The 16,567-nt window shown below is 39.3% G+C and overlaps 2 protein-coding genes across 3 annotated transcripts in view; one reads left to right on the top strand and one right to left on the bottom strand.

Moving 5' to 3' along the window:
- The window catches only part of Umad1 (UMAP1-MVP12 associated (UMA) domain containing 1), a 169,480-nt gene extending 160,286 nt beyond the window's left edge, over positions 1-9,194 (bottom strand). For both annotated transcript variants that reach the window (NM_001302353.1, NM_001302354.1), the window contains exon 1: positions 8,989-9,194. The gene's annotated coding sequence lies outside the window, so the exon portion shown is untranslated. The remainder of the gene's footprint in view (positions 1-8,988) is intronic.
- Positions 9,195-9,340: 146 nt separating this feature from the next.
- Positions 9,341-12,546, top strand: Rpa3 (replication protein A3). The gene is made up of 4 exons (NM_026632.4): positions 9,341-9,482; positions 10,721-10,795; positions 11,679-11,787; positions 12,235-12,546. The coding sequence occupies exons 1-4, from the start codon at positions 9,384-9,386 to the stop codon at positions 12,315-12,317; spliced, it is 366 nt and encodes a 121-aa protein (NP_080908.1). The 5' UTR covers positions 9,341-9,383; the 3' UTR covers positions 12,318-12,546.
- Positions 12,547-16,567: the final 4,021 nt, after the last annotated feature.

The following is a 16,567-nucleotide window of genomic DNA, read 5'->3' as shown; positions in this document are numbered from 1 at the left end:
TGTGTATAATCTCACTAGTTAATATAAATATATCAGAAGTAAAATTTCTGCATGACTGAAATATAGCAGCCACTTTACTATAGAAGATATATATGCATATTTATAAACATAATTTTCTTCTTCATGCTTGTTCCAGATAAATTCAATAAATAGTGAATTTCATACTAACAAATTAAATCCTAAATAATATGTAGTTCTCCTCTTCCATATGACAAATTATGAAATGCATGATTATGAAATCAAATATAAATGTAGATGAACATTTACTATTTTCTATTGAGAATTACAAAATAGAGTAGGGCAGTACTTTATGATTTTTGTAGTTTTAATCCAAGACAAGAACTCATTAAACGGCATAAATCATTTCTGAAAGAGCACTAAAACTTCTAAAAGCCCTAGCAGACTATTTTCTACTCCATCCGATGGGTGGGGCACCAATACAAACGGAGGGAGAAGGAAGGGTTTTTGTTTGTTTGTTTGTTTTTAAAGAAGAGCCAATAGGAATAAAGGTATGTACAGGACAACAAAGGAATTAACCTCACTAGAATCAAAAAATATGTAGATATGCCACAGAAATCAAGAGTGCAGAAGAATAAAGAAGAACTATTTAAAATGAAAAGTCAAAATACTAGAATATGCAGAGCAGCATAACAAGATTTGTTGACTATTAAGTTCAAATACTCTAGAAGAGTCTTGTACGAAGACTAAATGTTTTAAACAGTGTTGTAGAGGTTAAGTGTGATAACTTGATTGAGACAAGAAATATCTGGGGAAAAGGGGTAGTGTACTGAAAAAGCTCAGTTATTCATCTCCACAAAAGACAGATGAAAAAGAGCCAAAAAATTCAAACGACTGGAATTTCCCTCCTTAGAGACCACGGAGAGCGCTAAGCTGAGGAAGAACAGTAGGAAGGAATGCAAGAAGACAAGCAGGATAAGAAGGCCCCAGAACGACACCCATTCATTACTGTGAATCCTAACATAAAAGAAATAATAACAAAAAAGAAAACGTAAATTTCATTTCAATATTTTAAGGTATACTAGAAATTCAAGTATTGTGCAATAACCTACTTTTTATAAGGTAGCAACTACTTCAGTTTTGTAAAATATCATGCAAACTAATTGAATATTATGCAAATGGAATTTGCCTCAGTTGACAGTTTTAGAACTAAAATGGTAAATTTTAATAGCCTAAGTCTAATCAACAGAGAACATTTTCTGAAAGTCTTTAGCAGTTGTGAGTCATCCCAAGAGTCTGTCCATTTGTGATTGTTTTGGCTATTCTGTAAGTCTACAGCAAAATGCCCCCAGTTGAGGCAAGACTAGCAGAGGGTGGGGGGGACCAACTCTGTGATTTAATCTAACATGTTCTTCATCACCTTGTGATGATATTTATGCCTAATACTGGAACCCTGGCCAAAGCTGTGTCTGGGGAATAGGCCCTAAGGGCCATTTTGTTAAATCTGCTTGGTGTCAAATGGATTCTAATACATGGTTATAAGTGCTGCTCTATGTTCTGGTGAAAAAGAGTGTGTTTGCAGTGGGTAATGGTTAACACAGAGATGTGTAACTAGTAAGAAGCTAATAATGCTAATAAGTGACTGTTAACTGCACACCTCTAAGCAGGAAATCAGTATCAGTTCCCGTAAGGCTCAGTGAACATCACGGAAGACACGGGGAGAAAGAGCTGAAGGATGGAAAGAAGTGCTAAAAGTGTTGATTTCTGTCAAAGGAGCTTTGAGTCCCCACTCCTCCCTCAGTAATGATCATCAGTTAATGCTAGCTGAGAAAAAAAGTAATTTTCTTCAGTGGGGTCTATGCTCCAGAAAAGATCCCATCCCCAATCCATGCTGGAATTAAACTGAGTAGGTCACAAAAAAAAAACAACAAACAAGCAAACAAGCAAGACATAAAAGTACGAAAGAGGCTTGGTGTGAACGGACTCGGCAGGAGTATGCAGGGATGAGAAAGGGAAAAGCAGGAATGGCACAAATGACCCAAATCTACCGTACACGAGTAAAAAGCCATCAAAGGAGAATAGATGTCTTTAAAGTCTCAAAACTACTCACTGTACCTGGGCTCTCTCATGGCCCATAAAGTGCTTAAAGAATTATCTGCTACCACCCACTCAAGTTTATAACTAAAGATTTTCATTGAAAATTCTAAAAGACATTATTGTGCCTGGTATTGGAACCCTGGTCAAAAGCTTGTGGCTGGGGAAGTAATGGGCCCTAAGGGGAAACATGCCACCATTTTGTTAAATCTACTTGGTTCAACTGAATTCTAAATATACATGGTTATACCCAAAGATACACAGTGTTCTCAATTTGTAAGAAGCTGGAACACTGCAAATATTTACGTATTGAAATAAAACCCTTCTATAACCCTTAGAGACATATTCAATGACATCTAAACAATGCATTTCAATACCCACTCTCAGTCACGTGGAAACTCCTTGGGAGTGCAGCTGCTTGCACAGCCTTTATTGGGCTGTACCACGGAGCCTCTGCTCTGGGGCTGCTCTAACTCAGAAAAACCCAACCTTCTCTTCTCTTTACCTCTTTACAGATACTGGCTAAACATAAGCATGCTCTCCCTGGCATCTGCCAGTTCTTTTGCCTTACTGCTGCTTCCTGACCTCCACTGCTATCAGCATGGCTTTTTCTTACTTTTACCCTGGTAGCTACAGAGTCTTATAGCTGGCCTGTTCTTCTGTTTTTTCTCTCAAAAGCTAATTAAAAAAAAGTCCTTGATTTTCAAAATAACCAAATGAATAAATAAAAACACGTTAGCTTTTCAAAGTGTGGGAAACTTCATTGTTCTTTCTTTCTTGATTTCTATTTCCTCTTCTGGGCAGGAGTAGTTGGAAATTGCCTCAGAATTCATTAGACAGAACATAAAGACACAATTTGGTGGTGGCAAGTGCACCCCCCCACACACACACAAAAGGCTTCATATTTTTATTATGAACCAATTAACCAAGGCATATCACAAGAAAGAAAAATCAGATTACCAATTAAACATGTCCACTTGATATGGTATGGTTGTGACTCTGACACAGCATAAGAACAATAATGCCTACTCTATTTAATTTGTGCAACTCTGGGGAAAAAAAAAACACATTACAAAAGGATTCCAGACAATTTGAACACAAAACATTTCTCCAGTAAAGCCAGTATCTCAGGTAAATGACCATGTATGGTAATGGAGGAATAAAGTCATCTATGATAACTAGCATGCCAGTGCCCCAACTGGAACTTAAAACAGAAAAAGTCTGTAAGCAGAGCACAGGACTTGTCTAATTTCAAGCTCAAAGAATTACAAATCAGTCCTCATTTTCCAACTCATTTGGATTCCTTTTCTAGTCTAAGCCACAGAAGACACAATTACTGCCTACAAGAGCCACACATGGTTAAGGCTTATTAGCCACTAGAATTGGATGAATCAAAGAATCATAGGTACATTCATCTGACTTCCAGGACTAGACACAGAGCAAGAAGCTGCCAACAACAGAAAGCCGGAGCAGCAACCCAGGCTCTCCATCCAGAAGATCACTAGAATGACATCTACGCAAGCAAGGGAAAATGTGGTTCCACAGACTGACAGGAAGAGTCTCTGTCTGATGGCAATTTCCCACAAGAAATAGATGAAAATGTAGAAAACATATTATTAAACTAACATGAATAAAAGAGGTCTCTTGTCTACCCAGGCTGCTAGGGAGAGCTGGGTAGAACACGATGCAGATGGATTCAGGTACTGCCATCTCAGGCAACTCCTTTTAAACAAGCAGCTTGAATTTTCTTTCCACATTCACTGTCTCAGTGCTCATTACCATCAAGATGCCCCACAGAGACTTAAGGACAATTTAGCCATTCCAAGAGCAACTTGTGTTACTTAAAGTTTTTACGGTTCACAAGGTCTTAACCTCAGTGCTTTGCATACATGACCCCAGTGCTTCTAACGGTTTTGTAAAACCTTCTTTTCTCTTCTGGTACTACAGAAAAGTACACATCTCTAGGCTTGAGTGATTTGACCAAGTCACTTAAGTACAACATATCAGAACATACATACGCTAGTCTACTTCCAAGTCTATGTTCCTCACTCTGTGCCATTTATTCTCCTTTAATAGCCAAGCCTCAGTCACGTCACACACACACACACACACACACACACACACACACACACACACACACCCAGCACAGACTCCTCTATTCCCTATCTGAGGAACAGGATAGAGGCAGAATCTTTTTTTGGTTTTTTTTTTGTTTTTTTTTTTTTTTTTCGTTTTTTCGAGACAGGGTTTCTCTGTATAGCCCTGGCTGTCCTGGAACTCACTTTGTAGACCAGGTTGGCCTCGAACTCAGAAATCCGCCTGCCTCTGCCTCTCGAGTGCTGGGATTAAAAGCGTGCACCACCACGCCCGGCTCTAGAGGCAGAATCTTAAGGATTACCTTGATTTCATTTTCAGCCTTTACTGCATGTCCACCAACCACTATCTCATACAACTTCTTAATTCCTGACTTTTGGGTTCTCTCTTCTATTGTCATGGAATTCTGCATACAAGCATCACCAGTATAGATTATAACAACCAACATGGGTATCTTTTCAATAGAGTAGATTCTCAGTAGCCATATTTGTAGTCAATCCTTTGCGTGTACCCTTTCACACCATATCTGGAAGAATATAGTCAAATGACTAATTAGATAAGTGGCCAATTATCTAGATTTGTTTAGAAGATTATATTTCCTCAAGAGTTTCAGAGAATGGAGGTATTTGTGAACAATAACACAACACTGTTTGGTTACTAAAAAGTGGTGTTGTAAAATGATGGGAGATGATTTGGAGTCTCACAGTTTTCATATTCATGGTTCCTGTCCTTTGTGATGTTAATAACTTAGAACTAATTGTGTCAACTCATAAGGGTTTTATTTGTTTTGTTTTGTTTTTTACTTAAATATTTAAGCTGCAAGGTGTATACAGTCCAAGTGCCCATCAGTGGAAAGATGACTAGACAAAGTATGGTATATTCATTTAATAGGGTTTTATTCAAGTTTAAAATGAAATGCAACTCTAACACATACCACAACGTAAATCTTAAAGATATTGCTAAATAAAATAAGCCCATGCAAGAGGAAAAATATTGCATTACTGCACTTGGATAAGACATCTAAGAGTAGCTACATCAGTACAGGTAGAAAGTACAAATGCTAAGGAATGACTGAGTGATGGTCACAGAATTTGAGTTTTGGAAGATGGAAACAGTGGTGGTTATGGTTGCGTTACAATATGAACTTACAGAATACACTGAGTTGGAGGGTTAAAAATAGTTTAGAGTTAATCAGTAACTTTTATGTTATATATATTTTAGCAAAATTAGTAAATAAAAAAATGATGTTCTTTGTACCCAAAGCACATTCATTAGGCTATTCCAACCCAGTCTCCACTTTGAACTGTCAATGTTTCTCCTAAAATATGAAACTTGTCATTGTACTCTTCTTTCAACTTCCCTTAAGCCAATTCTTTCTTTTTTTTTCCTTTTTTTTTAATTAGGTATTTTCTTCATTTACATTTCCAATGCTACCCCAAAAGTCCCCCAAGTCCTCACCCCCACTCCCCTCCCCCCCCCACTCCCACTTCTTGGCCCTGGTGTTCCCCTGTACTAAGGCATATAAAGTGTGTAAGACTAATGGGCCTCCTTCTCTTTCCAGTGATGGCCTTCTAGGCCATCTTCTGATACATATGCAGCTAGAGACACGAGCTCCGGGGTTCTAGTTAGTTCATATTGTTGTTCCACCTATAGGGTTGCAGATTCCTTTAGTATCCTTGGGTACTTTCTCTAGCTCCTCCATTGGGGGGCCCTGTGATCCATCCAATAGCTGACTGTGAGCATCCACTTCTGAGGCCAATTCTTTCATATCGCATTTAAGAAAGACATTCTAAGCTATCATTTCAATTCACTTTTACCCCTTAATACATGTTACTGCTACTATACATCCAAGCTCTGGTTGGAGTATAGTTATATTTGTTGTCTTCAGCAACTAGAATTCCCCCACAAGCTCTCTTTATTTTGTTGTTTTGTTTCTCTTAAGTAACACTCATGAGATGAAAAAACTAGGCATACTATTAGCTAAAAATAATACTAGTATGTATATATATATATATATATATATATATATACATACATACATACATATGTGTATATATATACACATATATATGTGTATGTGTGTGTGTGTATTTATTTCTGGTAAAATGAAAAATCAAATGTCTAGAAAAATTGTATCTTAGCACAGCCTATGTAAAAACACTGGGATATGTTAGTACCATTTTAAAATGCATGGCCAAACCATTAAGAGATAAGGAAATTTTACTGAGTCCAGAAAGAAGGAAAGGCTAAAAATCTATGGGGGAAATATCCAAGTAGTAACAACGAGTATCTTTTTCATGGCCAGTACTGACTTCCGATGGATACTCCCGATGGATCCTGGGTTTTAATTAACTATGTCCCACAGTGAAGAGGCACAAAGCCTGGGGCCAAACATTGTGCAAGCAAGGAAACAAATCTTTTCTTGAGAAACACAGCCTGAAACCAAACCACAGAAATCAACAATAAAAAGTTCCACAAAACATGAATCTATAATTTTAAGTTATCAAACCCTAACCCTAACCCTAACTCTGGAGCAAGCCAGTCAGCCTCCATGGCTTCTGTATCAGCTCTGACTTCTAGAAGCACAGTTTGAGTTTCTGCCTTGGCTTCCCTCAACGGACTATGATTCGGGATATAGAAGCCAAATAAACCTTTTCTACACAAGCTAGGTTTGGCAGAAAAATCAGTAAGACTGGCAGTCACTGTATAGGTCTCGTAGAAGGCTGAAAAGAAAACTCCCATATGACTTAGCCATACCACTCCTGGGCTTACATTTACAGTACTCAGTATTCTTTTATAGAGATGCTCTGAGATCCATGTTCATGGCTGCTCTATTGACAATAGCTCGGAAATGGAATCATCCCGAATGTCCAGCTACCAATGAACAAATATGTATACATATACGTACACATATACACAATACATATACATATACACAATACATATACACAATGGAGTTGTATTCAGCTATACAGAAAAAAATGAGATTATGAATTTTACAAAAAAAATAAAGGGGCTGGAAAATATTATTATAGTGAATGAGGTAACCCAGGCCAAGGAAGACAAACATTGTGTCCTCTCTCACATATGGATCCTAGTTTTAAGGTTTTAGATTTGTGTGCTTACATTTGTGGTATCTTTAGAGGTCAGGAAGCTACAAAAGGCCAAAGATGGCTACAGAGAAATTTCAAGGAGTGTAAGAGATAGTAGAACATGTGAGCTATAAAAGTAGTTCATTGGAGGAGAATACTGGGGGGTGAAAGGCTTAAGTGGAGATGGGAACACGAGGTTGGGCTAACCAAGACTAAGGATGTATAAAGAGGTCTCAGGAAAACCTACTACTTTGTAAGCTAATTGAAAAGTTTAACTGGTTTTAAAAGGAAATTTAAATGGGAATACCCTGCATGGGAAAAGAATGCTTCCCCTAAAGGCATGAGCTACTAAACAAAAATCTCAGGGCTGAAAGGCTGTGATATACCTCCCTAGAGTTCTTGAGAAGGATGACCCAAAGGCACACAAACAACACGATTTTCTACAATGCTCCGAGCTGTCCACCACAACTAGATGGTAAGAACCTATGTCTGGAGACAGGGTACCATTTGCTTGCAGCACACAGATAAAGCAAACTAGACCTGAACTGGGAACTTACTTCTTGCTGGTTACTTTTCACTGAACTAAAAGGGTGCTATGCACCAGGGTAGAAAACGCAGTGCTATATCATGAATGCCTCAATACCGACTTGCCAGCACCCAAAGGAAATGCAGCCCACAACTAAGGAAAAAAATTTTAAACTTGTTTTAATCACAACAGAATTAAGACACACATATTAAATGTCACATGAACACTAAGGAGAGCTAACAATCGTTTAAATAGGGGAGATTGGATTTCACTCTTAAATAGATGGAACCAGATCTTTGTATTTTATTACTTAAGGCAGCAACAGCAGGCTACATTGGAACTGAATTATTGGAACTGAGTTATTAGCCCTGAATTTGAAGGTTAATAAGTCTTTGGCTTTAGAAAAATCCAGACACTGTTCCACATAATTATGAGACGCAATTAAAATTATGTTTTAATTTCTGCAACCTCTTTTGAAGGTATTTTTATGTGCGTTCATTTTGAAATTTCTCAGTACCAATCCCTTGCTGGTGAAATTACTAAAATCAACAGCCACCAGCATCCAGTCATTTTCTGAACCAGAAACACATCCGACAATTTTCTTCAAATCTTGGAATAAACTGTCTTTCAGACAGCCAGCTCTGAGTACTTCGGGGAACTAGATATAGTATTACAACCCAAAATTAGAGTTATCTAGCACCTTACAAAGCAGTCAACCCCTCATTTGCAGAAAGAGAAAATGTGACGCCAGTGGAGGAGCACTAGCTTGGGTCCAACAGCTGGTGAAGCCTGTCATCTCTAGTCCTTCCCGGGGGTCCTCCTCTACCGGAGCCCCAATGCACGCCAGCACCCAGGAGGTGAGGAAATGGACACCTCCACACCGCCAAGGCTAGCAAAAGGTCCAAGGTAAAGAGAGGGGCAGCACCTCTTGCTGCCAGTGGGTAAAGCAGGCAGGTCCGTTACACAACGTCTCCTAGCAACAACCTCCTGAGGGAGGGGTAAAGACTGACGATGGTTCTCTACAGGTAGAACTGGCTCAAAAATAAAAACCCCAAACCCCAGGTTAGGCACGCACCCGCGCCACCCGCGCAAAAGCTGGCAACTGTCAGTGCCCGCACCGCGGCATTCCGGGACCAGGAGCCCGACTCCGCCCACCACCCCGACGGTTCAGCCCTCGGGAGGAGAGAGGCGCGGAGATCCAGACACCTCCCGCAAGAAAGCTACCTGAGACTCCGCCGCAGCCCGCAGCTCGCCACCCACCACGGTCCTTCAGCTTACTTCCGGGGTCAAGTCGACGTTCGGCCGCTCCAGATCCCGGGTCCCAGGCCTCAGCCCCCGCCCCTCTAAGTCCCGCCTCCACTGCCCGCCGGGTTTCGGCCCCAGTGACTTCCGGAACGCCGCGCGTCACTAGGCAGTCTACCAGTACTTCCGGAAGCCTTGAGCCCCTCCGCCAGCCCGGTGCGAGCGAACCAGATGCTCCCGTGGATTTGATTGGTGGGTCTGGAGCGTACGTCTCCTCTGATTGGTGTTCGGGAAATCTGCCCGGGTTGGCGCGGCCGCCCGCTGGGCGTCAATCATTTTCTGCTTTCCTGCGGGTTGCGAGTGTTGGCGGCAGAATCATGGAGGACATAATGCAGCTCCCCAAAGCGCGCGTCAACGCCAGCATGTTACCACAGTATATCGACCGGCCCGTGTGCTTCGTGGGGAAGCTGGAAAAGGTGCATGCGGGTTCGGGCGAGAGGACGGGACCACGGCCACTCGGGAAGGACTGCGGGGTCGGGAGCTGAGGCTGGGAGCAGGTCACCTTTAAGCAGCATTGCCCTCCAGCTTGCTGTAGTTTTCACAAGAAGAGCTTGTGGAAACTGCTAAGCCATTGCAGCAACATTTTGGTGCCGCTTCTTTTATGTCCCCAAAACTGTTTGGAATGACCTTTTAGATCCAAGCGCTCCGCGCCCCCTTTCTTTATTTACCAGGAAGGTATTTACAAACCTGGCTCCTCTGTCTGTTGTTCGAGTTTTTGTTTTAGCCAGACTTAGCTTCTTGCTTCCCTGTCTTTTGCAGCCGTCTCTATTTATGGGCCTAGTTTTTCTACTTTGCAGTCGTCTCCCTATGAAACATTTCTTGATAGCCCCTCCCATATTCTATAGATACCTTGTATCTAGCCCAGTCTTAGATTGCAGCCTCGTCCTTCCTATAGGTAAAAATTAAGCCCAAAGGCCCAGAAATTGAGAGTGCCGAGGGAAAGAAAATCCTCTGTAAGGACTTACCTGCTAGGTCATTTCATTCACACATTTTCTAAGGGAAAAGAATTTCTAACTAAACAGGTAGGCTGACTGAGCTGCTCAAACCTCACATCGAGTGGCAGAGCTCAGTTTCAAGGGAAGTCTTCCTCAGATCTGGCAACCAGTTCTTTTAGATCATCGTTCTTAATTTTAAAAGAAAGTATTCTGAGCCGGGCGGTGGTGGCGCACGCCTTTAATCCCAGCACTCGGGAGGCAGAGGCAGGTGAATTTCTGAGTTCGAGCCCAGCCTGGTCTACAGAGTGAGTTCCAGGACAGCCAGGGCTATACTGAGAAACCCTGTCTCGAAAACAAACAAACAAACAACCCCTCAAAAAGAAGGTATTCTGTGAGATGTACTAAATCAAGAATGTTGGCAGAATTTCATTAGACAGTGAAAGCCTCGTTTAGTTTTAGTGTACCAAGTGTCTTTTGCAAATAAAAGAAACCACACAAAACACTAAGCAAATATTTGTTGTTTATTAGAAATTCAAAATTAACTGGGCTTACAATCATCTGATCAGGTAATAAGATTATAACTTGAACCAAATAAACTGTCCAAAACCCCTATTACTTTATATTCAACCAAATGAAACTTCAGGGAATCTTTTAAATATTCATTTCTGTAGATTCTGTTTTCTAAATCTATGGCTTTTTGTCTTGATTTCCTTTTTTAGATTCATCCCACTGGAAAAATGTTTATTCTTTCAGATGGAGAAGGAAAAAATGGAACCATTGAATTGATGGAGCCAGTATGTTTTAAGTGATATGCTCTCATATTTAATTTTTTGGGGTTTCTTATTATTTCTGATTTGGGGGTGGAAATGTGAAGATTACACTTGTATAACTTTAAAAATCAAATTCATGCTCTCATATTTTGTCTTATTTCCATTTCTAAACTTTAGTGATTCTTAGGGCTCCAACATTTCTGAAAGTGTCCCTTAAGTATTGGTTGGATAACAATTTTTATTCCTTAAAAAAAAAATCCAAAAAATACATGTGAAAAATTTTTTAAACTGCTTCTTCCATAATCACAAGCCTGGCCTTCAAGAGCTGGCCCCAGGTGTGTTCCTCCTGCTTCATACTAAGTGGCATTGCTAGTCAGTTTTATTTTCTATGTTTAATTTTCATATATATATATATATATATATATATATATATATATATATTCATGCATATTTTTATATTTCTAAATTTTTTAAAGTTTTATGTTTAATGTGCTTAAAACATCTTTGATATTTTATGCCGACAAATCCATATACTATTTGGTTACTTGATATAGAACATGTAAGATTTATCCACAGTTCTTCTCGGTGAGTTTTTAAACAAATAAGGAGGTCTGTTTACAGGAACTCTGAACATCCTCGGAGTCTTTTAATGTCTTTGCCTTCAACTTAAACGTACAACTGTATCTTCAGAACGTAAAGAACTACCAAAGGAAACAGGACTCAGGCCAGCATTTTTGACAACTGTATTTCATTGTTGTGTTGGTTAAATGTAAAATTTCTTTTTGCAATGAAAAATTAGTAAACTGTGAATAAATCTGAAAAACAAGGAAACATTATAACAGCTTTCCAAGCTCATTATCACCTGAAAAGGTAAATATACCTAAATGACATTTTGTTCAATGTTTAGCTTGACGAGGAAATCTCTGGGATTGTAGAAGTAGTTGGAAAAGTCACAGCCAAGGCGACCGTGCTCTGTGCATCTTATACCCTGTTTAAGGAAGATACTAATCGCTTTGGTGAGTAAAGCACCGTACTGTTCAGCAGTCTCATGAATAGGAGAAAACTTTTATTTAAGGTTTTTGATCTAAAATCTCAGTTTTGGTATATTTTCAATTTCTATAAAATGAGAATAGACCTTGTAAATTAGTCATTCCTTGTGTGTAAAGAAAACAATAAATACCGCTAGTTATAGAATAAAAAGGACTTAAAATATGATAAAATTAATATTTTAATATATGAGTTGGACACTAGAACAGTATAGTAACACTGAAAGTATGACCCCAGCATAAAACGACTTTAATGGTTTACCATCTCTCCAGTCTTTGCTAGTACCACAGTTAAATAAACATGGGTTGTGAAAGTAAGTCGACTTCTCACAAGGAAAGACATAGAAATACTTCAGGTAACAGTTGATACTGCAGAGTCCACTGTAGATTAAGTGTTTGCTTAAATGTTTCTTTCAGATCTTGAACTTTACAATGAAGCTGTGAAAATTATCAATGAGCTTCCTCAGTTTTTCCCTGTAGGGCTTCCACAACATGAATGAGCTTCTTCAGTTTCTTAAGATTGCCAGGAAGCTACACTGAAGGCTATTAAGGAAGACTCCTGCAGTTTAATGGAGCGACTCCTATAATTTCTAATATTTAATTTGTTCTTTTATATATATATATTTTTTTGTAAATCTATTATGACAGTTTACAACTAAGCCTTTTTATAAACTTTTTTTAAAAGTGATACTTCAATATATAGTCTGAATAATAAAAATCAAAATATGATGCTGTTGGTCAATTGTTTTTATTTTTCAGTCTCAAGCTTGGAGTTTTGTAACTATAAGGTTTGGTCTTATATCTACCAAATAGAAGCCTGGGCCAGCTAGCCATGCTATAGATTTTCTTACCATCTACCATGCTGATTATTCCTTAGTAGCTTATTTAGAAAATGCTTTTGGTGAATGAAAAGAACAGGCGTGTATCCAATTTGTCAATTTCTTCATTTTGGATTCTAAAATGTGTATAGACCACTGCCAAACAGGTGATCGTAGGGTTGGCAGAATCTTTGACTTTTTCTTCGTGCCTTTAAGCTTGCCATTATTCTTAGTATGGAATTCTCATCTAACATTTTTAGGGCCTGAATATTGGAATGTCTTCCCACAGGTCAAACTAATTTGAGAGATTCTGGAGACTTTAGATATGAAAGAAGTATGTCACTGGAGGGTTGCCTTTCAGGGTTCTAGCTGGTCTCTGATCCCTTCCTCACTTTGCTGCTTCTTCACCCCAGTGTTATGAATCTCTCTTTTCTCCCATCCCCTGTCATCTCTAAGGTACTAAGCCCTCTGAAAGCATGAATCAGCTCTCCTTTTAAGTTGTGAATATCAAGTGTTTTGTCACAATGATAAAATAGTTATTTATACACACACACATACAAGTGGAGTCAGAGAAGTAGGGTGATTACTATGAGAAATCTGTGTGGTTCTTAAATCTTAAGAATGGATTCAGGAGAAGAATTTGCAAGGTTTGGAGAACTGAGAAGAGAAGTCCTAGCACATTGTGAGCTAATAATAATGTAATAATTAATAATGTAATGCATAATGGCTGGAACTTGAAAGACCAAAATGCTGATAGGAATAAGGACTGCTCATAAGATTTCAGGTAGATTTGAGACTGTTGGGAATTAGACTGGAAAAACATTCTGTGAAAGGATTTGCCTAGATTTTTGTCTATGTCCCGAGACAAAGTGAGGTTAAATTCAAAATGAAGACATTAATTTGGAAAAAAATTTTTAGACAGATTAAGATTCAGGCTGTGATGTGTTCATTGTACATCTTTTTGCTGGGTTTACAGTAAGAACTAGAGTAAAAAGTAATGTTGAAAACTGTAGTTTGGCCAGAAGGGAATGTTTCAAGTGGGCACAAAGGGTATACGTAGTTGTTCAGAGCTTAGCACCAGGAAAAAGAAAGCAAATTCTTTTCATTGGGATAGTGGGAGAGATACCATTAGGGCATCACAGAATAAGTTTTTGACTCATTGGGAAGGTTTTCCATTAAGAAGGGTGCTCCAAGAAATGTTGCAGGCACAGCTTTAAGGTTTGTGTGTCTGTTTGTGTCTGTGTGTCTGTGTACTCAGGCACTCTTTAGTCAATACAGAAGTGGCCTGACTGGGCCTGGCTCCTGGCTAGGCTGAGAGCAGATCTTAGCATCATCCATACAGTGCTTGTTTTTCAGGCATGTAAAACACAGGAGTTTCAGGGCTCTGAAGGTTTCCATCTATATCTCAAGGGAAGGACTGGAAGTTTAGACAGTATTTGAGAGGCAGAGCCCCTACAGATGGCATCAGAGTGATCCATGAACTGAGAGTTTGACACTTTAGCTGCAGTGGAGACTTAAGGGTGTTAGAGTTGCCAGGAATAAGCCAGGTATCTGCAGAGGAAAACTACAGGTTACAAATAGAGCTAACCTAAGAGAGGTCATATGAGTTACAATGGGCAAAGCGTTCAGGACAAGATTGCCCAGACCGATTTAACACTCCCACATGATACCACGTGCCACAAATGCTGTACCTGGAACTACAAGAATTTAAATTTTACTGTGATGAATTTTGGTCTTTGATCCCATTCTTTCTGGCTGTTCTGAACCTTGTGTTATGGTGTACTGGAAATACGTAACCTGTTTTTCATTTTATCTTAGCCTACTACTAAGAGTTTAGATCTCTGTAGAAATTTTAATTTATAATTTTCAATACTGGTGGCCTAGAGGAGATGGCATATATGCATTGTGAAATGCCCGTGACTCTTTGGTGCTCACATGTGCAAGTTTATCATTTGAATATGAAATTGTCCTACAGGTTCATGTAAGCATTTGATCCCTACTTAGGGCTTTATTTTGGAAACTTATGAACAAAGTAGATTACGAGGAGCACAGCTTTGAAGCCGATAGATAACCTGGCTTCTGGTCTTCTCTGCTTAATATCTGCCCTGATGTGAACAACCTTCTCTCCTCAGATTCCTGCTACTATAATGATGTGTCTCTTCATAGATCCAAAGTCATGGAGCCAAGTGACCATGAGCTGAACTTTCTAAGACCACGAGTCAAAGTCTTGATTTAAGTTGTCAAATATTTTGTTCAGTAACAAAATATTGTTTGAGTTTTATAGGCCCCAAATAATCTGGAGATTACTTAAAGAATATTACTCTAGTTGGTTATAGTAAAGCTTTTTATTAAGTGGAATATAGCTTGAAAGCAAGGAGGGACATCAGCCATTCTCAGTACGTTTTGCCCTAAATACCAGAGGAAGTGTCAGTCTCTAGTTCTATGTTAATCTATCTGGTGTATCAAATGTTGAGAGTATCCTCAAGTTTTACTAAGTCAGCCCAGGATCTTGCTTTCTGTTGAGTGAGTGCTAATATTGATGGAGCTGTATCTAAGTTCTCTCATGTCTGAGCTGCTTATCTGGTACATCTTGGTGTCCCATGAGCATGGCACCTGAATGAGTATTGTCTTAACAATTGGTACTTCCCTAACACAAATTCCAGATTTTTCTTGCAGTGACTTCATTGAAATGTTATTCTTAAGTTATACAGCTTACCTATCTCAAGCATATAATTGAGTGTTGTGTGTGTGTGTGTGTGTGTGTGTGTGTGTGTGTGTGTGTAGAATTGCTAACCATACTCAATTTTCCCTGTGCCAAAAGAAAATTCTACAATATTTACATGTTAACTTTTTACTCCTAGTAAGTTTTCAGTAAATATTGGTTATAGAATATCAGGGAAGGCAAAGGAGAGTACATTCGTTCATTTATAATGCAGCTCACATCTTTAAAAAAAAACTATTTGTAAAACTAAGAAACATAGGTGATAGCACAAAAACATTGTAAAAATGTCAGTTCTAGAGGTGTAATATCTTAAATTTACTGGGACACTGGAAATTATACCAGGAATATCAGGATTTAATGTAGGACATGACAAAATTCAGAATGTTTTCCTGTTAGAGTTTTGTGCACTGTTTGTTCAGATGCTGATTTCTATGCCCAGATGTCTGGTTACAGTCCAGATGTTGGCATGGTGAGCATCTCTGGTCTCAGTGTTATGTAAAAATTGTTTCCTATCACCACTGATTGGTTAATATAGAGCTGATTCAGCCAATAACTGAGTAGAAAGCAGGCAGGACTTCCTATTCTAGTGGGGGGGGGGGTCCAAAGTGACCAGAGAGAGGCAAGGAAGAAGTGTGGAAAAACCCTGAGGAGGGACTAGGAGGAATGGCCTTAAGGACACTCTTAGAGCAGAGCAAGCCTGAGCAAGACTCAGATTACAGGTAAAGGACCATATGGCTGGGCAGTAGACAAGCTACTATAGTAGGGTTAGAATAGATGAATATTTACCCAGTTATAGAGCTTGAAGCATTTCAATAACCTGATTAAGCATCCGTGTCATTTATTCGGGAGCTAAAATGGGCTAGAGCTGGTGCATTAGGTGTGCCAACTGTAAAAGTAATTTGGGGGTTTTGCCTTGTCTGCTCCCAAACAACCTTTTCTGGCCTCGTTAAGACCCACGGCATTGGAGGTACAGCCTTCGCTCTCTCCTCTGCCCAATTATTGGCTGAACCTGTTCTTTAGTAACCAATCAGTTTTTACATAACATGGGACCAGAGAGTCTTGGCCATGCCAACATCCAGACCAGATGTCTGGTCCTAGAAATCACCATCTGAATACACAGTTATTCTAGATGCAGATCCCCAAGGAAGCAGCTATTGAAGTAGTCAGTGAAGCAGGATACTGGAATAAATATGTCTCAGCATCTTTCTCA

The sequence above is a fragment of the Mus musculus genome, chromosome 6, assembly GCF_000001635.26.
Source record: "Mus musculus strain C57BL/6J chromosome 6, GRCm38.p6 C57BL/6J".
NCBI classification, from domain to species: domain Eukaryota; kingdom Metazoa; phylum Chordata; class Mammalia; order Rodentia; family Muridae; genus Mus; species Mus musculus.
Note: the sequence above shows the minus strand (reverse complement) of the source record. Positions and strands in the feature narration are given on the sequence as shown.

Bases quoted from the DNA above. Each gene is read 5' to 3' on its own strand.
- Rpa3 (NM_026632.4), top strand. From the start codon at position 9,384: ATGGAGGACATAATGCAGCTCCCCAAAGCGCGCGTCAACGCCAGCATG. The intron at 9,483-10,720 runs GTGCATGCGGGT...TTCCTTTTTTAG, and splicing joins TCGTGGGGAAGCTGGAAAAG to ATTCATCCCACTGGAAAAAT. The intron at 10,796-11,678 runs GTATGTTTTAAG...TTCAATGTTTAG, and splicing joins CCATTGAATTGATGGAGCCA to CTTGACGAGGAAATCTCTGG.